The sequence below is a fragment of the Vanellus vanellus genome (genome assembly GCF_965231255.1).
Source record: "Vanellus vanellus genome assembly, chromosome: 13".
Taxonomy (NCBI): domain Eukaryota; kingdom Metazoa; phylum Chordata; class Aves; order Charadriiformes; family Charadriidae; genus Vanellus; species Vanellus vanellus.
In genome coordinates this window covers 20,613,997-20,636,001 of record NC_138918.1, presented here as the reverse complement: position 1 = coordinate 20,636,001, position 22,005 = coordinate 20,613,997, and the positions used below count along the sequence as shown (strand labels likewise).

Sequence of the window (22,005 nt, the reverse complement as noted above, 5' to 3'; positions counted from 1 at the left end):
GTACCTGTTCCCACTGTTCCCTAATTCCTCTTCTGCGGACAAATCTGCATTGCTGGATGAGGCAGATACTCCTGGGAGGCCTTCAAATGAGCTCCCTTGGTTGCTGGTTAAAGGCCAGTGTTCATATCTCTACCCTGTATAGGCATGCCTAGAGTCATTGCTTTCCGAGATCTAGCCTGCAGGCTTAACATGCAAGCTTCATTTCCAGTTAGATTCCTGCGTTTATCTGTATTCAAATGCACCCTGACCATTTAACCAGGTGATTCTGCATGAAACCGTCCTTGTTCCTTTCTATCTCGTCGCCCTCGGTGTCATTTTCAAGCTTTACCAGCAAAGATTTCATATCTTCATCTACATCATTGATAAAAACGTTTAATAGCAGTGGACGAAGAACGGATCCCCGGGGGGAGGTAGGTAGAAATAGCGCTACTTACTGATATCTACCCATTAGCAACTACCTCTGAGATCTGCCAGGGAAGCATTTTTAATCCATCTAATATGTGCCCTGTTAATTCCTTATAATGCAAGTTTTAATCAAAATGTCAGGTGGAAGTAAGTCAAATGCCTCGGAGAGCTCCGAGTGTACTATATCAACACAATTGCCTTTCTCAACCAGACAGGTAATCCTGTCAGAAAAAGACAACAGGTCTGTGTGAGAAGCCCCGCCATCCGTGCCACCACACTGGCTGCAGCTCCTGATTTTGGGGACCTCACATCACCATTTCTTTCTCCACCCAGGGATCTGCCTGTGGACCCAAAACCCACCAGAGACCAGCAGACCCCCCTAAGCAATACCTTCACCCTCTTCTCCTAGCTCATACCCATGTTTCCTCCTCCTTTGCAGTGATATTTTGGGGAAGGTGGTCCCAGGGGGAAGGGATGAGTTTTGGAGGCTGGACGAGGAGGTCTGTGGTCCTCAGCCCCAAGGGTTCATCCCAGGAGGAGTTTCCAGCATGGCAATGGTGGAGCCCCTGCGGCCCCAAGATGGGAGGTGGGCTGAGCACTGTGGGAGAACAAGAGCTCAGGGGCTTCCCCGGCTTGCAGGATCTTTCATCCTCCGTCACCACAAAGCCGGGCCAGATCTGCATTTGCAGCAGCCCACAGAAGCTGCCTCTGTTGTCTTATTTTTGTTATTTTTGAGAGGATATTTTAGCGCTGAGCACATTCCCTCCTGTTGCCATGGCAGCCGTGACAGGGGTTATATACCGTGAGAAAAATACCAAAATTAATGAGTGAGTGAAAGTGCAGCCGAGAGAAAAACAAGGTTAAAAAAAGAGTTAAAACAGTAATAAAAACAATCTCCCAATAATTCGGCAGCAAGCATCCCACAGGCAAGACAGGCAGCGACCATCCGTGCCGTTCAGCCCCTCCATCGATCCTGGCGTGGGGGTTTTGGCCACCCGCAGCCCGTGGCCGGCGCATCTCCCGGCTGCGCTCACCGGCACAGTGCTGTCCAAGGGCTTGCGCCTCTCCCGCCGCAGCTTCCCGCTTCTGCTCTGGATGGGGCCGAAACCAACCAGCCCCTTCCCCCGCAAACCTGCAGCCCTTCATTTACGCAGAAGGCAGGCGGAGGAGAAGTTCTTTAATGTGCTCATTTCCTTGCATTTGGGTTTTGAGGATCTTTTTGTTTTTAATTGTAGAAACAAGCAAATTGTCAGAACATCTGTGTTATTAGCATTTGCTGCCCAAATCCACGCTGCTGCTTCTCCTGCGGAGCCCAGAGCTGATGAGAGAGAGAACAGAAGAGCCTTTGAACTCCGTGCGGCAGACGGCAGCCAGGTTGCTGCGTGCATGTGTTGGGGAGGGGGTATTTATTCTCTTGTAAGGTTCATTTGCTCACCGTGTTTCCCTTTCTTCTCGCTTTCCCAGAGATTTAGCTGGATGCTCTTCCCTCGCAGGCTTTGTTCTTCTGACAAGGCCCCACCGGCACCACGAAGCAACTGTCTCCGCGTGACACCAGAGCATCCCACCATGGGGTACCCGCTGCGTTGGGGCAAGCCAGTGCCTCCAGCAGCATCTCCAGGGTCGGTGGAGGTGGCACTGCCAGCAGCGGGGCAGGGGGGTGGGAAGGACATGGAGGATGGAGGGTCTCACGAAATAACTCTGTGGCCAAAGCAGCAGTTTGATGGTTTCCCATTGCTTAGGCTGGCCCTGCTTTTTTGGGAAATGACGAAGGCAAGGTAAGGACCGGTGACTCATACTATAACGCCCAAGTGAAGGGAGGACAGGGAATGGCGATGCCAGCGTCGGGCTCTCCTTGCTGTCGGAGGGCAAGGAGCGCTCTGGGAGGAGCCTGGCCGCTTTCAAAGGCGGCAGGCAGAGGAGGAAGGTAAGGACAAATTACTCCTGTCAGGCAGCTCCTCTGGGCTGGAGAGAGATGGGTCCTGAGGCTGGGATGCTTCCCCCCCCACCATGCTCTAAGAGCCTGGACCCGCTTCTTAAAAACGTGCCCGAGCAGAGGCTGCAGATGGCAGGCACCGGTCCGCTACAAATAGGCGGCATCTAGTGAACTGCCTGCATGCACCGCTCCCTGCGCAGCCTGCCCGTCGACTACCTGTGCCTCTTGCGAAACGGAAACCTTTGGTCCCCGGAGGTCTCTTAAGTTTGCCTTCACCACTCCACAGCCAGCCTTGGATCCACGGGGTCACTTCCTCAGTTCTCCCCTTTGCCGCGGCTCTTCAGCCCTCCAAGGAGGACTGCCAGCGACGGATAAATTAAATCTTACGCTGTCTCCAGAGAGTTTCATTGCCTCTATCTGTCCACATCCCTGTCTCACGTTGTATCAACAGGGTAAACCCTGACAAAACCCCACAGCTCCTTTCCCTGCCCTTCCACGGTGGGCTTTGACCTTCCCTGGGTTCTCTACTTCACATCTTCTGCTTAAATTGGCTTCATGAGAATTGACACCCAAAAAAAAAAAAAACCAACCAACCAACACACAGATGTGGAGAAGCCGACATGTCTGGAGGAGCAGAGATGGCCCTGCTACAGTAAAGTCTTGGAGGAGAGGCAGGTTTTCCACCCAGAGGGGATGACTCTCCAGCCCCTTTCTCCTGGCCAGCAGGAAGAAGCCCCGCCAGGGCCTAAGCTCCCTTCCTGCGGGGAAAAAACGGAGTGATTCAGGCTGAGCTGGAGCCAGGGCTCCTCCGAGCAGGCCTCTAGATGGTGCAGTCATCGCAGCCGAGCTGAGCATGTGTGCAGCGAAGGGAGCTGAGCAACAGGTTGGCGTAAGCTCAGCGGGGAAGCAATGCTCTCCCATCCTCACGCTGCGGCGAAGCAGAAAGGACTTTCCAGCATCCTGGCGAGAAATCTGCACTTCAACTGACTGAGAAAGCGGGTGCTGCTTGGTGAGGGGGCCCTGCAGCCCCCCTAAGGGTGTCCAGCCCCTCTCAGGGTGCTGAGAGCCACCCCAGGATCTCCAGCTGAGAGGGCTGAGGCTTTTGATGGGGGCCAGGCTGCAGATCCAGCCCGCTGGCAGGGACCACTGCCTCTCCTCGCAGGGACACAGAGGCCAGCGGAGGCATGGAGGGAAGGGACACCCCTGGAGCACGCTGGCCCCGGTCCCCCTGGGACTTGCGCTCGCCCATCCGAGGCCCCATGGGGGACCAGCTGGCGAGTGAGGAGCCAGCCGAGGTAGCGCAGCTTGCGAAGGCATCGCAAGGGCAGCCAGGAGTCCCGACACCCTGCAATAAAAGCGTGATTCACCGAGGTGTGACGGGAGGGGAACAGTGGCTTTTCCTGGCCCCACTGCCTCACCCGGGCAGGGCTGCGGGAGCCATTGCTTACAGCCTGCCAGGAACCCTCCTTGTCGGGGGTGGGGAGTGGGGTGTAGCAGAGGAGGGGTGGGCACAGGCCCCCCGATGGGCTCACTCCCACGGAGAGGCCCTCTCCTCAGCACAGCCGGGGTGCACTGCCGGCCGCCCCCCCTCTCCCGATGTAGGGTGTCAAAATGAATGAATGAATGAGTGAATGAATGAATAAGAGAACTGGGAGGGAAGTAAAAGAGGACACCCATCCCACGCGTGAGCGAAGGGGTCCCCGGGGCGAGAGGGTCCCGGGGGGTCTACGGGGACACCCCCCACCCCCCCATCATTCTTCTCCACCGCCATGAGGCTCGGCGCGGTGCCCGCAGCCCGGAGCCGGGCGGTACGACGGGCGGGCGGCTCTACCCGGTTACCGATACCCGCTCGTCCCGGCCCGGTTGGGTTCGGGATGTGATAAGAAGCCGGAGCTCCACCTCCCCGTGGCGGCGGCGAGAGGCGGAGGCAGCGGGGAGGGGTGTGTGTGTATGTGTAGGGGGGGGGGTTGGTGATGGTGATGGCGGGGGGGGTGGGAAGGGGCCGTGCCTGCGCTGCGCTTCCCTTGCACATCCTCACACACACCGAGGGACGGAGGCGGGCACGGACGGAGCTGCCCACCGGGGCTGCCGCCAGCCCTGCCGCCGCCGCCGCTCCGCCGGAGGAGCCGCAGCCCCGGCCCGGGGGAGGGGGGGGCGGTTCCCACGGGACTTTTTTTTTTTTTTTAATTCGCCCTCCCCCCCTTTTTTTAAAATTTTTTATTTTTTAAAATTTTATTTTCATCTGTGGATAACGATCGAGACGAGCCGCAGGGGGTGTGGGGTGGGGGGAGGTGGGGGGAACCCGGTCCCGGCGGGGAGGAGGCGATGCAGACGCCGCTGGATCAACGCTCGAAGGGCCGGCACGGAGCGCAGCGCCGTCCGCATCCAAGTAAGAGCTGCAGCAGGGTCGGCAAACCTCCGCCCGCGGCCGCGCAGAGCCGCGGAGCGGTGCGGGGTGTTCCCCGGGTGGGTACCCGCCGCTGTGCGGGAGCGTGGGGCCGGGCGGCGGCGGGATGCGGCGCTGGCGAGCATCCCGCTCCCCTCCGCGCTTTTCCGCGCTTCTCCGCGCCGGGCTGCGCGGGCGGCGGCAGAGGGGGCGCGGAGCTCCGCGGGCAGCGGTTACCGGTCCCGCCCGGCGCTGCCACTTGTTGTGCGGCGCGGAGCGGGGACAGCCCCGGCGCGGGTAGGGTGGGTGGCGTGGGGTGGCCGTGGGTGTGCGGCTGTGTCGGGGTGAGCGCGTGTTTTTATTTTCCCCGTCGTGGGTGGCTCTGTGTGTGTGTGTGTGTGTCCCTCATTCAGCCCTGGGTGTGCGCGGCTCGGGGTGCGCTGGTGCGTGGGAGTGGGAGAAGTTGCGGGTGAGCTGGGAGCCGGGGCGAGCGCCGGGTGCTGGGAGCAGGGTTGTGCGGGTGTGTGGGGGTGGGTGTGCGTGTGAGAGGAGCGGGGTGAAGGGGTCTGGCACCCCTGGGTGTCCGTGGCGGGGTGTCTCTGGGGTGCGGGTTGCAGGAGTGGGGTGCGTGTAGAGGAGCGGGCTTGTGCGGAGCGCGGGGTGTGTGTTGGTGTGTGTTACAGGCGGGGTGTGGGGGTGTGTGTCCGCGGGGTGTGCGTGCCTGCGCCTTAGAAAAATCCCTGTTTCCCTGTCTGTACGCGAGCGTGAAGCCGGTGCCGGGAGAGCGGCTCCCGTGTGTTTGCCGCGGGTGGGTGGGTGCGTGCGTGTGTGTGTGTGTGTGCAGTGTGTGTGTGTGTGTGTGTGCGTGCGGGGCTGGCGGGAGGCGCCCCGTTCATCTTCCCCCCGGGACTCGCTGGGGAGCTCCGTCCGGTGCCCGGAGCCGGAGCTACCGGGGCGCTGCGGGAGCCTCAGCCCGGGCAGCCCCGCCGGGTGCCGGGGAGCGGAGCCCGGCCTCCGTCCTCCCTCCCAGCCGGTGGGGGACAGGAGCCGCGGCTGTCCCCGGCACCCTGCGAGGTAGGGGGTCCCCTATCCCCCCTCCCTAAGGTCCCCCCCAGCTCCTCCGGCATTGCGGTCCTGGAGGAGAGCAGCTCTGGCTGCCGCCGGCTCCCTGCGGCCCTGGCTGGGTGTTTCAGGCCGGCGACATTTTTACCTTCCTCCAAGCCGGGATGGCGTGTGGGATGGTGGCAGGGGGAGGACAGGAGCCCGCAGGATCCCAGAGGGGCTGTGGGGGACCCCCAGGGTGGGAGGATGGGAGCTGCCACCCTGGGGAAGGCTCTGACAGGTCTCTGCCTCGCTGGCTGCCAGAGTTGGAAAGGATGGGGAGAAGGAGGCAGGAGGAGGGAGGGCCCCAAGCTTCACCCTCTTTTCATCACTGTGCAGCTCCTAAGAGATGATTTAGGGGTAAAGCTGTTGACAAGCGAGTGGGGTTCCTCCTGGCGGGGTGCTCCGGCTCGGGGAGTTTGGGCCCAGCCTGCATAAATGCCGAGCAGCCGCAGCGGCAGCCGGAGCTGAAGGAAACCGTGGGATGTGCCACAAAATGCCCAGGATTCAGCCCATCTGCACCTTTGATGCGGGACTGAACATCAGTGGCCGTTTTTTTGGACAATATGGTCCTTGATGTCAGGCCCTCGCGCGGAGTGGAGCCGTGATTAGCATTTGCTGCTTTGCTGGGATGTTGCTCCAGCTCCGAGTGACAGAGCAGAGCTTGGGGTGAGGTGGGAGGGGGGGGGGGGCTGGAGGGGCGGTGGGGGGGATTAGTACTTGTGTGCTCAGTGCAGGGTTTGGATAGACTTGTTAGCGTGGCTCCGAGCCATGCAATCAGCCGTTGGGAGCAATAAGAGGGTGGACTTTGGTGCCTGTTCCCGGAGCGGTGCTGCCTTCTGTGGAACGGGGCCAAGGGGCTGTGGGAATCACAGGGAGCAAAGGCTTGTTCAAGCAGTTGCTTAAATTCTCGGTGCTTTTTAACATCCCTCTCATTAGGGTGTTTTTTTTTGGCGGGGGGGGGTGGGGGGGGTGGCTGAATTCTGTAGGATTTTGCATGCCACTGTCCTCCGAGAGCTTCCCAGTCATGCATTAAGCAGCGTGACTAACGCCTCTCTCATGTGGTTCAGTCTCTCTCGCACTCTCCCCGTAGGGAGAATTGTGTGTGCGGAGGAATAGTTGTTTTGGGAGGGGTTTTTATTTTTAAGTGCTCTGTGCTCTGCCAGCAGGTTGGAAAAAGGTGCCTGGCACCGGAGAAGAAAGTGTGGGATGGTCCTTAGATCCCATGGGAAAATAGCCCGGTGCCTTGGACTGGCCCCTGGGAAGCCTCTGTCTCCTGCACAGACGTGCTTTTCCCCGGTGGTGGAGGCTTCCGCCTCCTCCTCCTCCTCCTCCTCCTCCTCCTCCTCCTCCTCACGCCCAGCTCTGGGCTCTCACGTCTGCGCTGTGTCATTCGCACCCCTAGGCGCCAAACAGGATTCCTTACCCCGGCCAACCTGGGGCCCCTCGATCCCACTGGCAATCCCTTGCAGGGCGATGGTCCCACTGGGGTTCCTCCAGCCTCCCTCCTTTGGAGGTTTCCTTCACCCGCAGGAACAGGGCTTGAGTTCAGGCTCCAGCCCCTTTATTGAAGCGGAAAGCATGGGTGCTGGGCACCCTTGCCTCCCTTCCTCCTCCAGGCTGGCACAGGGCTCCTGGCATTTCCAGCTGCCGGGGCCCTCCCTCCTGGCCCAGTCAGGGCCATGTGAGGCATCGCCCCGCGTTGGGACTTTCACCTTTACCTGCGATCTTCCACCTCACATCAAGGCTTAGTCAGGACGGCGCTACGTCATCGGCAGTCATGGCCCAGCCTAGTGCAAACAGGCTTGTGCAAACAGTCCCGCGGCAGCCATGGATGCCTCTCCCAGTCGGGACATCCTCCGGGAGCACCTTCCCAGGGGCTGCACCTCTTCCCCTTCTCCCTGTCCGTGCCGCACAGCCATTCCCAAAGGGAGCGCAGGGCAACAGGGTGATGAAGCTCGGTGCGGGTTCGGACACCCCGTGAACGCAGGTGGATGTGTGGGGTAGGGGGGGGTCTGGTGTGGGTGCACACGCATGTTGTGGGCAGACACACGCGTGACCCAGCACACGCAGATGGTGCAAGTACCCCCGCACGGGGTGACATCACACAGATGCACACCCGGTGGTGGCGAACAGGGGCATGCGCACACTCTCCCCCCCCCAGCGCAGGCACACGCGTTGCTCGGTGCACACACACGTGCGCTCCGGGCAGGAAGGAAAACTCGTGTCTGGTGCACAGGCTGTCCTGGCGCCGGCATGGATGTGCTCCTCACAGTGCGCGCACACGTGTGGCATGCCTGCTAGGGCACATGTGCGGTGTGCACACGTACGCTTTTTCCGACAGACACACAGTCGTGCTCTGGGCAGGTGCACATCCACGGTGCACAGATGGATACGTGCACACGCAGTGCCAACACATGCGTGTGTGCGTCGCTGGGTTTTGCCTGTATTGATGCAGAGGCGCGTCATGTTTCTGCTCAGCTTCTTAACCTCCTCCATCCTCAGCCCTGTGCAGGGATGGAAGAAGTTGTGTTTGCCTCTTCCTTTCCTCCTGGGGACGTACATCTCAGCGGTATCCGCACGCAGCAACACTCTGGACAGTTATGCATGTCCTCAGCAAGGTGGAAATACCTCTTCTTAGCATGAAGGGTGCTTGCTGGACAGGGGAGCAGAGCCAAGCCAAGCTTCAGGACCATAGTTCCGTCTCCAGAAACAAGAGATGTATTTTCACCTGTGGAGAGAGAGCTCCTCTCTCTGTGCCATTGAGGCACTTGTCCATGAGGGAGCGGGAGGGGTGGTAGGACTGGGAACTGCTGTCTTGTGGGAAGTACCAAGGTGGACAGTGTAGGGTGCTCCACTTGTTGAGGATCTGTACAATGCTGGGGGAACCGGGAATTAGGCACCATGGATGGTGGAGGAGCCCTTACCCATCCCATCGGCTGGGTGCACAGTATGGAGAGAGGGAGCGATGGGAGTGGCGAGAGAGGGTTGCTGCTGTGGGTCTGTGGCAGATGCTTGTGCCTGATGATTTTAGGGCACGCAGCCACTGGGCTTCTTGGATGCCAGTGAGCTGGGCTGCTCCCCTCCATGCTCACGCCTCAGCAGAAGCTGCGTGGGTGCGCCTAGACCTTGGGGGAGGAAGGTGCGTTCCCAGAACGGAAAGTGGGGGACGGGAAAGCTGGTGGCCAAGCACAGCGCCAGGCAGGGGCTTGGGGACAGGGCGCAGAAAGGGACGGTCTCTACGGGGCTGGCGATGCGCCTGGCACTGCCTCTGCAGCGGTGTGCATACTGGGAGGAGGTTTCCAGTGGTGGGGTGCCTGCGGTGCAGCGGGTGCAGTGTGTGTCTCTGCAATGCGGGGGGGGACAGTACTTCTGCCACTGCCTCTGCAGCAGCTGGGGTGGACACTGGCAGCGGGCGAGCAGGGCACACAGGGGCAGGGTGGGCACCCAGTGCGTGCTTGCAGTGTCCCAGTCTGGAGTGGGTGGGAATGGGAAGGAGCAGTGTGTCTGCAGTGAGTGAAGGGAAACAGGATTTGCTGGCGCAGGGTGTGGGGTTGCCTAGTGACTGCGCAGCAGAGGGGAGATGCTGGTGCCACCCATCGCAGTGCGCTGGAGCTGTGCAGTGCCGCTGCTCCCCGGGGAGGCGCGGGCTCTGCCCCGCGTGGTACGTCTGCGCTGCAGCTCAGGGTGGGCAGTGAGTCTGTGGCCCTCTGATACAGGGGTGGGCAGTGCCCCTCTTCCTGCGAGGGGCACGGGTGGGTGGCAGTGCCCCGCGTGCAGTGCAGGATGGATGATGCATGGGGCTCCTGCATCCCTGCAGTGCCGGATGGGTGGTGCCTTCACATCTCGCAGTGCGAGGCTGGCAGCGCTGCTGTGACGGCAGCGCAGGGAGGGCAGTGCTGCTCTGTCCCTGCCGTGGCAGCGTCCCGTGTCCCTGCAGTGATGGATGGGCGGTATTCCTGCAGTGCAGGCAGTGCCCTGAATCCCTGCGGTGACGGATGGGAGGTAGCTCTGTATCCTGGCAGTGTCCCATGTCCCTGCAGTGCTGGATGGGTGGCAGCCCTGCATCCCTGCAGTGCCCCATGTCCCTGCGGTGCTGGATGGGTGGCAGCCCTGCATCCCTGCAGAGCAGGCAGAGACCCTGCCCTCATTTTGGTGCTCCTGTTTCTGCAGGGCTGGCAGACGCATGCAGTGCCTCTGTGTCCCCGCCGTGCGTGGCAAGCAGTGCCCCTGTAGTGCATGGCACACAATGCTCCTGTGTTTCCGTGGTGAGAAGCTGTCTCTGAGCCTGGCTGGCTCCCATCGGGTTGCTGGCAGCAGGCTGCATGCAGTCCGCCCTGTTAGTGTGCCTCGTTGGTTGGGTCTAATTACGGTTTGCGTGGTGACAAAGAGGGTGGACAGTGGCAGGAGTGGCTTCCTGCAAGTGACAGGCAGAGGTTTCAATGACTGGGTTGCTCACTCGAGCAGGGCGTTGCAGGAACTTTGCAAGCCGGGACCGGTCTTCCCGGGCACTTGCTTGCGGAGGCTGCCAGGAGAGCAAGGCTGGGGCCAGCTCTGCCAGGCGAGCTCCTGAAGCCCCTTCCCTTTGGGGGACTGCTTTGGGACCATGCGCGCTCCTGCATGGCACAGGGGATGCACCCAAAAGGATACGCCAGGGGAGTGGAGTGGGGCGAAGCAGTACCCGAGGCCTGGAGCTGGCTAACCTCCGGTGTCTGTGTCTCCTTCCAGCTCCCCTACAGCGCAGGATGAAACCGCTGGCATCCTGCCTGGGCCTGTGGCTCCTCTTCCAGCTCCCCACCCTGGTCTCTGGGACACGTGTGGTCTACAAAGTGCAGGAGGAACAACCCCCCAACACCCTCATAGGGAGCCTGGCCTCCGACTACGGCTTCCCAGATGTGGGGCACCTCTACAAGCTGGAAGTAGGGGCCCCATACCTACGTGTGGATGGCAAGACTGGGGACATCTACACCACAGAGACCTCCATTGACCGGGAGAGCTTGCGTGACTGCCAGCACCTCCTGCCCGGAGAGCCCTGCTACCTGGAGTTCGAAGTGTCCATCACTGACCTGATCCTGAACAGCAGCCCTCGCCTGCTCGAGGGGCAGATAGAGGTGCTCGATATCAATGACAACACCCCCAACTTTGCCTCACCCGTTCTCACCCTGTCCATCCCCGAAAACACCAACATTGGGACACTTTTCCCCATCCCCCTGGCCATGGACCGGGACTCGGGCCCCAACGGTGTTGCCTCCTATGAGCTGACGGCTGGTCCTGAAGCCCAGGAGCTCTTTGGGCTGCAAGTGGCAGAGGATCAGGACGAGAAGCAACCACAACTGATTGTCATGGGGAACCTGGACCGGGAGCAGTGGGACTCCTATGACCTGACCATCAAGGTGCAGGATGGAGGTAACCCACCACGGGCGAGCAGCGCCCTGCTTCGCATCACCATCCTGGACATGAACGACAATGCACCCAAGTTTGAGAAGGCCCTGTATGAGGCAGAGCTCTCTGAAAACAGCCCCATGGGGCACTCTGTCCTCCAGGTGAGTGCGGGGGCATCTGGCCTGCCAGGTTGCAGTAGGGACGACTCGGGAAGCATTTATACAGCCACTTGCTGCCACAGTGCTTCAGGGGAGGAGAGAGCTTAGAAGGGTTGCGAGCCATAGGAGACCACAGTGTCACCTGGGGGCCAGCAGATGGGCAGGTTCCTGGGATGTCACATCTGCTAAAACGAGGTTGGAAAGGATGCGCAGGAAGGTGGAGCCGGAGCGGGGGCTGCAGGACATGACTGAGGGGCAGCAGCAGTGATGGTGGGTGTGCAGGAGCAAAGGCCCCTGGGTTATGGGGAGGGCTGGGACCCGAGGTCCACAGGGGAGCCTGGCTTCATGCCAGACCGGTCTCAGTGTTGCCCGCAGACAAGACATAGACCCTTTCATAAATTGCATTCCCTTGGCCACTCCATGGAAACTCAGGCTCTCGCGGGAGATGGGGGGCAGGCGGCATCCCTGCTGCTCGTCTAGGGGGGGGCTGCCCGTGACTCCGGGGGTGCTTTGCTGTCTGCAGGGTCCAGGGGCTCTGCCCCATCTCAGGCAGTGGCGCAAACTGGCCGAGGGAGCCTGAGGGGATGGATCTCAGTGGATTTGGCTTGGAGGGGGCATTGAGATGATAGTAGCCGACATCTGTTTATCTGCAGCTGCCATCTTAATAAGCGGAGCGCGGCCAGCTCTCATCTGCTTGCTAATTCTGATGTGAATTTTTTAAGAATTCATTTTTCACTGTTAAGAGAATGGAAGTTGGAAGCAGATAAGGGAGCCGCACGGCCGGGAGGAGAATGGGCTGAGATGCCGCCGCTGCTGCCATTGCTCAGCTTTTATCTTTCAGGGGGAAAATGACTTCCGCCTTTTTTGTGAGTGGAGGTAAAAGGTGGAATTTACATTTAACAACTTTCGTTCTCCATCCAAATCTGCTGAGCAAGATAACGGCGGAGCAGCAAATGGTGCAGAGAAGAGGCAGCTCGGAGAGCCGATTAGGGAGGCAAATGTTAGACAAACCTCATCTTCTTTAGAAAGCAAATAATAGGCGTAGAGGCAGGTTTATGCGAATGCAGAGCTCCTGACGGGCGCGCAGGGATGGCTGATGCCGTGCAGAGCTTACTCAGCCCCAGTCCCCACTCGGCTGCATCCCTGAATGCTGGAATGGAGCTACTGTGGCTCCGCACATCCTCGCTTCCCCTCATCCTCACCTCGGCCAGGCGGCTGCTCGAGCCCCTCTTTGAGGAGGGTTTTGCGGAGCCGGTGCAGCCAGAGCCGTCCCTCCGCGCTGCTGCCTGGGTCATGGCGGCAAGGGTTGGCAAGGGTTCCCGGAGGATTCCCTGCGTGCTGCAGCTGGCCAGGAGAGGAGCACGGCTGACCGGCCCAGCCGGTTTCACTGGAAGAGCAAGGAAAAGCCTCCGTGCTGGAGGGCCGCTCCCAGCTGCTCTGCCGGTCCCAGGCTCTTTGCCCCATAGTTCTTGGCCCCAGAAGAGGAAATCCTGGTTTTTCCCCCCAAGCCGTCCCCAGAGGAGGCAGTGGCAGGCAGCGCGGCGTTTTGCAGAGAGGCTCGCGCCACCTTGCCCTCCTGCTCACCGTTTCTCCCTCCCTCCCACAGGTGAAAGCCAACGACTCGGACCAGGGTGCCAACGCCGAAATCGACTATTCCTTCCATCAAGCCTCAGACATGGTGCGCCGGCTGCTGCGCCTGGACCGCACTACGGGGCTCATCACTGTACAGGGGCCTATCGACCGTGAGGATGTCAACATCCTCAAGTTCTCTGTCATGGCCAAGGACAAGGGAGCCAACCCCAAGAGCGCCCGCACCCAGGTGGTGGTCACCATCAAGGACATGAACGACAACGCACCCTCCATAGAGATCCGGGGCATCGGACTCGTCACCCACCAGGATGGCATGGCAAACATCTCGGAGGACGTGCCAGTAGAGACAGCAGTAGCTCTGGTGCAGGTGTCCGACCGAGATGAGGGTGAAAATGCTGTGGTGACCTGTGTGGTGGCTGGTGATGTCCCGTTCCAGCTGCGGCAGGCTAGTGAAACAGGAAGTGACAGCAAGAAGAAATATTTCCTACAGACCACTACACCGTTGGACTACGAGTCGGTGAAGGAGTACACCATTGAGATTGTGGCAGTGGACTCGGGGAACCCACCCCTCTCCAGCACCAACTCTTTGAAAGTGCAGGTTGTGGATGTGAATGACAACGCACCTGTCTTCAGCCAGAGTTTCACTGAGGTGGCCTTCCCCGAGAACAATGAACCCGACGACCTGGTGATGGAGGTAAGCGCCAGCGATGCTGACAGTGGCTCAAACGCCAAGCTCGTTTACTCCCTGGTGACGGACCCCTCTTCCAAGGGCTCCTTCACCATTGACCCTGACTCCGGGGAGATCCGGGTGAAGGCAGTACTGGACCGAGAGCAGCGGGAGCGCTATGAGTTCTTGGTGGTGGCGGCAGACAAGGGCAGCCCCAGCCTCAAGGGCACAGCGTCTGTGGCCATCAATGTCATGGACAGGAATGACAACGACCCCAAGTTCATGCTGAGCGGCTACAACTTCTCAGTGATGGAGAACATGCCGCCCCTCAGCCCTGTGGGCATGGTGACGGTGATCGATGCTGACAAAGGAGAAAACGCCCGTATCCAGCTGTCGGTGGAGCAAGACAATGGAGATTTTGTCATCCAGAATGGCACTGGAACCATCCTTTCCAGCATCTCTTTTGACCGGGAGCAGCAGAGCACATACACTTTCCGACTCAAGGCGGTGGATGGCGGGGATCCTCCCAGGTCTGCCTACGTGGGGGTGACCATCAACGTCTTGGATGAGAATGATAATGCCCCCTTCATCACTTCACCCTCCAATGCCACCTACAAACACATCCTGCCCCACACCAGCCCTGGCCAGCAGGTGAGCAAGGTCAAGGCGGAGGACATTGACTCTGGGGTCAACGCGGAGCTGACCTACAGCATCACAGGAGGCAACCCCTTCGAGCTCTTCCAGATCTCCCCGCACAGTGGAGACATCACCCTGGAGAAGGAGATCCTGCGCAAGCATCATGGCCTGCACCGCTTGGTAGTGCGCGTCAACGACAAGGGCAAGCCCTCACGGCACGGCACGGCGCTGGTGCACTTCTACGTCAACGAGACCCTGGCCAATCGCACGCTGCTGGACACGCTGGTGGGGCACAGCCTGGACACACCGCTTGACATAGACATCGCTGGAGACCCTGAATATGAGCGCAGCAAGCAGCGAAGCAACATCCTCTTTGGAGTCATCGCTGGCATCGTGGCCGTCACTCTGGTCATCGTGCTGGTCGTCCTGGTGCGCTACTGCCGGCAGCGGGAGGCCAAGAGCGGCTACCAAGCAGGCAAGAAGGAGACCAAGGACCTGTATGCACCCAAGCAGGCCAGCAAGAGTGGTAAGAGCAAGAGTAAGGTGAAGAAGAGCAAGTCCCCGAAGCCGCCCAAGCCCACGGAGGATGAGGAGGAGACGGGGCTGCAGAAATCACTCAAGTTCAACCTCATGAACGACTCTGTCAGTGACAGCCCCCGCATCCACCTGCCCCTCAACTACCCGCCGGGCAGCCCAGACCTGGGTCGCCACTACCGCTCCAACTCGCCGCTGCCCTCCATCCAGCTGCAGCCTCAGTCACCCTCTGCCTCCAAGAAGCACCAAGTGGTGCAGGACCTGCCGGCCACCAACACCTTTGTTGGCACCGGGGACAACAACTCGACGGGCTCCGAGCAGTACTCGGACTACAGCTACCGCACCAATCCCCAGAAATACACCAATAAGCAGGTAGGAGAGCTCATCCTGAGGCCGGCAGCGGCCCCCCCCCTGCACCGGGGAGCCATCTGGACAGAGGTGTGGGAATGAGCGTGGACTGGCCCCCAGCCCTGCATGCGTGGCCTGGGGGGCTGGCGGAGGACTACCCTGGAGCCAAGCCACGGAACCTGGTCATGGGGCGGGGAGGGAATGGGGATGGTGGTGGGGGCCGGGGGGAGGCCAAAGACTGTCGGAGCCATTGTCAGAGCGCCCGGGGCTGGGTCCTGGTAGCGCTGCCTGGGTGACCGTGATGCAAAGGGTGCTGCGTGCATGTGCCTCTGCATGTGGAGCTCCGGGGAGGGAATGCCACCCACCTGGGTCCCCTTTGGGGACCATCTCTAAGAGCATGGAGGAGGGCAATAACCACCCTCCCATCTATCCCTCTGCTTGGGCTGACTTGTGGGGAGGAGAAACTGGTCCTGCTCCACTGGGCAGCCAGTTTCCAGCCCTGCCCCTGTCCGGGGAGCAGCGAGGAAGGCGCTAGACTTGCTGTTGCCAGCCCGGCTATGCTAGTGTGGCTGAACCTTTCACCATCCCTGCGCAAAGCCGCCCAAAAGGGAGTTTTGCACCCGCTGTGGCTGCCCAGGCAGGTGGGGCTGGGTGGAGGAGCAAAGCTCTGCCTTTTTCCCAGGCTCAGGCTCGGGCTTCCCCCAGGCTTGGGCCCTCTGCCATAGCCAGCGCGGTGAAAACTGGGCTTCCCTTAGCGTGAGCATCGGGCCCGGAGCTATGGCTCTGCGGGAGCCATGCTGCAGCCACTGCGGAGGAGGAGAGTGGATCCTGGTGGTGCAGGTCTGGCCATGTGCCGGGGCTGGGGCTGGGGCTCATGCTCAGGGCTGGAGGAGAGGAGGGTCTCTGCTACGTGCTGCGGTCGGGTCACTGCTCTTGGTCTAACTGGGGGTTTCTGCTGCGTGCGGGGCAGGGCAGAGGTAGGTTTTGGCTGTGGACTGGGAAGGGCTACTCACTGGTGTGCACTGGATCTTGGAGCTGTCCCAGGAGGTCGTGGGATGAGCCCAGAGCTTGCAGGACCCTCTTTCCTCAGGCTGTCTGGCCAGTTAGCTTGCACTACGTTTCTGCTTTGGCGCCTGTCGGGTCTATCCTTAAATAGCTAGGGAGGGAGAGGGGGGATGAGTGACTGCGGCTTTGCCTTCTTCCTGGGGCCCTGTGGGTGAGGATCATCCACCCCTGCACCGTGCTGTACCCTCTGTGCCCTATGGAGACCCCTGATCCCCATCTTTGTACCCCAGTAAGCGGCGGGCTGGGCTCCTGCCGTGGGGCTGAGCTCAGTTGCCCTGTTGGATTTGACTTAATAAAGTTTTCTATTTTTGACCAGTTGTGCCTTATTTTCCCTGCTGCCCCCAAAGAAGTTCTTGCTCCCAGCAATTTCCCAGACGTATTTTCCACATTCTCAGCCACCAGACCACCCAGGTCCCGCAGCGCCCAGAAGTGATGCTTACGTGGGCTAGCCATCTCCACAAGTCCTCCACTGTGCCCCAGCGTGGCCAGTCCAGAGGCCTCATGGTATCAATCCCCCCTCCCAAGACTGACGTCTCCCAATCTCCAGTCACTGCCTGGCCCTCTAAGGAGACAGCTTCCTCCAGGACATGGTTCACAACACATGCATGTACATACACACACACATACATGTGTGCCACGGACCAGCTAGCCCAGCTTTCTTCCACCCCAACATCCCCCTGCATAGCTTCTCCTGGTTCATCCCCATGTCCTTTTGGGGCCCACCCATGTCCCACAGCCAGCGCATGGGGGAGAAGATCCCTGCTGCGTGGTGCCTGGCTAGCATGACCCAAATCCTGCCGGTGAGGGCTGGAAGATGCCTGCCTCTCGCCTGCTGCAGTGCTGGAATGAGGACGCACATGGTTGCAGATGGAGCCTGGGTGCGTCAGCAGTGCCGGGGGGGAAGCACCCGAAGCAGGGTGCTCCCCCCACCCCGGGACGTGATGGGCACCCTTGCAGCAAAGGAGAGGTCATCCCAGACTTGCTGGCAGCAGTGGGGCTGCAGGATGGTGATGGAACCAGGCAGCCACGCTCCCCGTAGAGATGGCTCTGCCCCTCCTGGCGGGCAGGTTGGGGGCGATGCTGCTGCCATGGGGCTTGCTCAGGCTCTTCTCTCCAGCAGGGTGGAGAGAGGATGGATGCTGGTAGGCGGGAGCAGCGCAGCACCCCTTCCCCAGGCCCTGGATGGGTCTGTCCTACACCTGCCCTCCTTCCAGTCAAGTATCACATCTTGGGGACCCCCCTCCCTGACCACCCCTTCCTCTTTCTCATGGTTTTTCTTTCAAACTGGGGCAGACGTCCCTACACCCATCACACCAGCTTCACCTCTTCCCCAGGGACTCCAACCGGCCACACCAGGCTGCTGGAGGAGAGGAGCTCTGGCGCTGGGAGAGATTAGATCATCCGGGGAAACCAGTGGTTCTGGCTTCGGTGGTTTCAGCCCTGTGCCAGCCTTGGCTCTCACAGCCTCCTAGTTTGTTTTGCTAACAGCATAAGGTTTTATCTTGAACCGTCCAGGAAGTGTCTGGGCCTCCTAGGCAGGCAGGGCTGGGACCTGCGGGGAGATGTGATGGCTGCAGAGGAAGAAAGGAGACACCAGCAACCACCTAAATAACTAATCCCTGCAGGGCTGGGCAGGGCAGTCTGGGGGCTTGGCTCAGCGTTGCTATCTGCTTCCCTTTGGGAACTTTCTGAGAGTAGTTTCCCTCCCTTCCTTGTCCTCGGCAGCTCTTTGATGAACCCGGGGCGAGAACACAACCTTTCAGATCCTGGCGTGGGGAGCGTCTCTCTTTTTTTCTTTTACTCCATCCTTCGGGGGGCTTTTTTATACTGGGGGTGGGGACTATGCTACATCCTTTCCCAGCTGCACAAACCCAAGACTGCCCCGGGTCCTTGCAGCCCCCAACCATCTCTACCATCTGAGAAGCTGGCTGGAGTGGTGTTAACTTCAGTGCTCTACTGCGAGCTCAGCAGAGGAGCCTGCACCTGCCTGCAGGCTCAGGAGCACGGTGCAGTATTAATTACTCTCTGTGGGGAAGGGGGGGGCCTAGAGTAATATCATAACTGTAATGGACAGAATGAAATTGTCTTGCTTTAGAATTTAGCTTACAGTCTCCATAAATTGCAGGTTTAGGTGTTGGCAGATGTCTGGGAAAGTCTCCTACTGTCCTGGGTCAGTGGATTTTTCTCAAGGTCGTTCACGTGGAATGAGCTGATAAACGGATCCAGAAACAAGCTGCAGATGGAGCTGAGGGTTCATGGGGGACCTGCCCTGTACCCCCCCTCCTCTTTTGGAAAGGCATTGTGCTGGGGGACAGTTCCCAGGCTCTCCAAATCAGATCCCACTCCCGGGGTCGATCGCACTCGGTTCCGATTTGGCTTTGGCGTGCCGAGATGGAATGAGGGAGCATGTCAGTGATGTCCCGGGGGCTGCGGTGTGGGGGCTGAGCCCTAGCTGTGCTGGGAAAAGTGGCTGGGCTCTGCAAAACAACTATGAATGCCCAGCAGCTTGTGAGCATCAACGGGGCACTCGTGGGAGCTTGGGGGAGCACAAGAAGTAGGGTGAGGTGCGGGTCGTACACAGTGCTGGCTTCTGGGGAGTTGGTGAGGATGCGGAGAGCCCCATGAGCACGGCAGGATGGTGCGGTGGCTCCTGGCAGATCTGTGCCGGGGGGGGCTTTATGTCAGGGAGGGCTGCTCCAGGAGAGCATCATGTGGCATTTGGGACCTCAAAATGAAGAGCTTCAGCCACAGGAGGTGAGCAGCCCCGTGGTACAGCCTGGCCTGTACAGCCAGAGACGCCGTGGGTGTGCGCAGGCTGTGCTGCAGAGGGAGGTGACAGCGGGGTGTACTCAGCCTGCGCTCCGTGTATGGGAGGTGGCAGCGGGGTGATCACAGCCTGCACCCCACGGAGAGGTGGCAGGGGGGTGTGCGTGGTCTCTGTGGCAGGGGGTGGCGGAGGGACGTGTACACATTGTGCGGCATGGGTAGATGATGTGGGGCTTGCAGCCTGTATCTCCTCTGGGAGGAGGTGGCACAAGGAGGGGTACAACCCTTGTTCTCCGAGCGGGTGGCAGCAGGGTGCGTGCAGCCTGTACTGCAGTGGGAGGAGGCACAGGGGGGTACAGAGCTGGTACCACAGGGAGAGGTGGCACAGGGTTACATGGAGCGGTGGCAGTGGGCTGTACACAGCGTGTACGTGGCCGGAGGTGACAGCGGTGTGTTCATAGTGTGCAGCCTTGGGCAGGTGACAACTCCTCTGTAAGCAGCATGTCTGCAAGGAGGCAGTGGCACTTACTTCCCTGTCCCATTAAGGAGAGCACTGGATCTCTCCTGCCTGATAGTCCCTGGCCCCACCAGCCCTTGGGACCTCATCCTTTGCTCCCCTGAAGGCTCACCCGGCCCGTGCTACCTGCCCGGGGCTCCTCACATTGTGCTGGGCTGCCTGGGTGGCTCCCAGCTCTGGCCAGTTCCCCTCTTCCCACCCTGCTGAGCCAGATGCTGCTCATTCCTCCCTGCCCTCCTCTTCCTCTCGCTTCTCAGACCCCCAGGTTCTCCTCTGCCTGATGTCCTTGGAGCCAGTGTTGGTCTGCAGTGAACACAGGCTTCCTTAGCTTGGATGTGGGGGCCTTCTCCTTTTCCCTCCCCTCTTTCCTCTCACAATTGTATCTGCTCTTCTCCATCCCCCTCTCCTCATCTCTCCCTCTGCTCTGCTCGGACAGTGACCTCCCCCTTCCCGGTGGCTTTCCCCGCCCCATCAGTCTCTCCTGACCGGCTGTCTGCTGGCCCTGGTACAGAGGGATGCTGAGCCCTCCGCAGAGCAGAGAGCCGAGCTGTGCATCCTCTGTGCGATGAAAGCGCTGGCTGTGTGGGCAGCCGCCCGGTCCAAGCCGCCCTGATTGATATTCCCAGCACTGCTCTGCCCGCTCGGCCGGGCTCTCAGCTGCAGTGCTGTTCCCTGCGCTCAGACCAGCCTGGAGCGGGGCCCAGCCCTGCAGCCTGCTTAAACAGTCACCCAAATCCTGGGGCAAAACCCGATGCTGCAATGGGGAGTGTCCCTGGGGGCTTTGTGGTCCCTCTGCCCAGAGAGCAGCCGTGGATGGAGTGAAGGGCAGAGGGAGGGATGGAGCTGAAGGGGGTGGAAGGTGCGGTGCTCCTGGGTGAGGACGGAGGTGGGATGTTCTGGGACGGGATGAAAAGGAGGCTGGGGTAATGAGAGGGTGCGTGATGTAGGGCAGGATGGGGTGGGGTGTTGCCGGGGAGAGGGAGGGCTAAAGGATGCGTGGAGCAAAGGGGCACAGACAAAGTGGCTCTGTCCCTGGGAACTGTACCAGCTCAAGGTGGGGAGGGCAGCCCCAGGAGGGCGTGGGGCAGCAGCGAAGAGGTGGGTGCTGTACACTTGTGTCTCTGGAGCTTGTGTCCACCAGGGACTCATGGTGTTGGGCATGTGCAAGAGCCGTGCAGCTGTGAATGGGCTGACTCATGTGGGGTTGTGCTGGGGGGGGGGTTGCAAAGAGCAGGAGCTCCCTTTCATGGTTTTTGGGGTCTTGGGCATTCAACCCCTTCAGTATCTGCAGTACCCTGCCAAATCTCTCTCTTGCTGGCACATTCTTTTGAATGCTGCCCCTGGAGCTGAGCCCTATGTCAAGCCCAAAGCACCTTCCTTCTTCTCCGCCCTCCATCCCCACATACCTGTCGTGTGAGAGCACCTGCCCATGAAACCCCGGGCACAGCCTGTCTCCACGGGCTCCTACGTACTGCCCTGCAAGCTGCAGTTACACAACCCAAGCTGTGCTCTTGGGAGAAACCAAGATGGTCAATGGAGATTACTCCAAAAGGGACTCTGCCCACAGTCCCCTGCTCCTTTGGTGCCCCAGGAAGCACATAGTCTGCTTGGCTAAGGCAAAGAAGGATTGAACATGGGTGAGGAGGAACCTGGCTGCAGGGGCACAGGGCCACATCTGGCACCTTGGTCCCCTTCTTGTCATCTCTGATGCTAGCTGCAGCGTCCATCAGTCCAACCCAGACGAAGCTCAGTCTTGGTTTCACTTCTTGGGGCCAAGGTCACCTGGGACTCAGACCCACTCAGCCTCCCTCCAGTAGGTCCCTCGTTGACCTTGTTTTCTCTCTGACTTTCTGGACTTTTCTGCAGGTCTCACTCTGCACCCTTGAGGACCTGCTTTCCATATCCCACTGGTAGTATAGGTTTCTTTCCCTAGTGGGGTTCCCGACTCACCCTTGTGTTTGAGAGCACAAGAGGAAGAGGAGGACAAAGCAAACAACTTCCTCGGCTCCCTTAAAAGTGTCTCCTAGTAGTTTTGCATCAATGCCTTCCTATGGTGTAAGCTGTTTACTGCCTCAGTCCTCCAGATGCTCACAGGAAAGAGTGGGTGGGAGAGTAGGTTTGTGACCTGCTAGGAGGGTGGGAGAAAGCTCGTAGGTGGTCTCATCATTTACAGCCATTTTGGCATTCACAACCATGCCTTGTGGCTCCTGCCCAAAGATCCCTAAAGATGCCCCTGCCCCGAGAAGTAAACATCCTTCTGAGCACCTCTTCACTTGCAAAATAACCCCCTCCTGATCTGCTATCTAAATAGGGCACGGCTGCCCAGCCACCGATCTTGGCAGGTGTCATCAAAGCTGTCTTTAGAGCCATCATTTTGGGAGGGCAGCAAATCACCACCTCTCCCTTGCAACTGATCCTGCTCCTTAGCGAAGTTGTCGGAGCAGAGCGCCCTGATTCAGCTCCTCCGAGACATCTCTAAAGGCCTGAGCAACCTGAAAGCCTGGAGCTATTTAGCTC

At 59.9% G+C, this 22,005-nt stretch overlaps 1 protein-coding gene across 1 annotated transcript in view; it reads left to right on the top strand.

Annotated features, from left to right (window-relative positions):
• Positions 1–4,663: 4,663 nt before the first annotated feature.
• PCDH1 (protocadherin 1) overlaps positions 4,664–22,005 on the top strand; it is a gene marked incomplete at both ends in the record, with an annotated part of 52,889 nt that continues 35,547 nt past the window's right edge. Inside the window, 3 exons of the mRNA XM_082490044.1 lie at positions 4,664–4,727; positions 10,554–11,368; positions 12,972–15,164. Coding sequence (XP_082346170.1) covers positions 4,664–4,727; positions 10,554–11,368; positions 12,972–15,164 — 3,072 coding nt within the window. The remainder of the gene's footprint in view (positions 4,728–10,553; positions 11,369–12,971; positions 15,165–22,005) is intronic.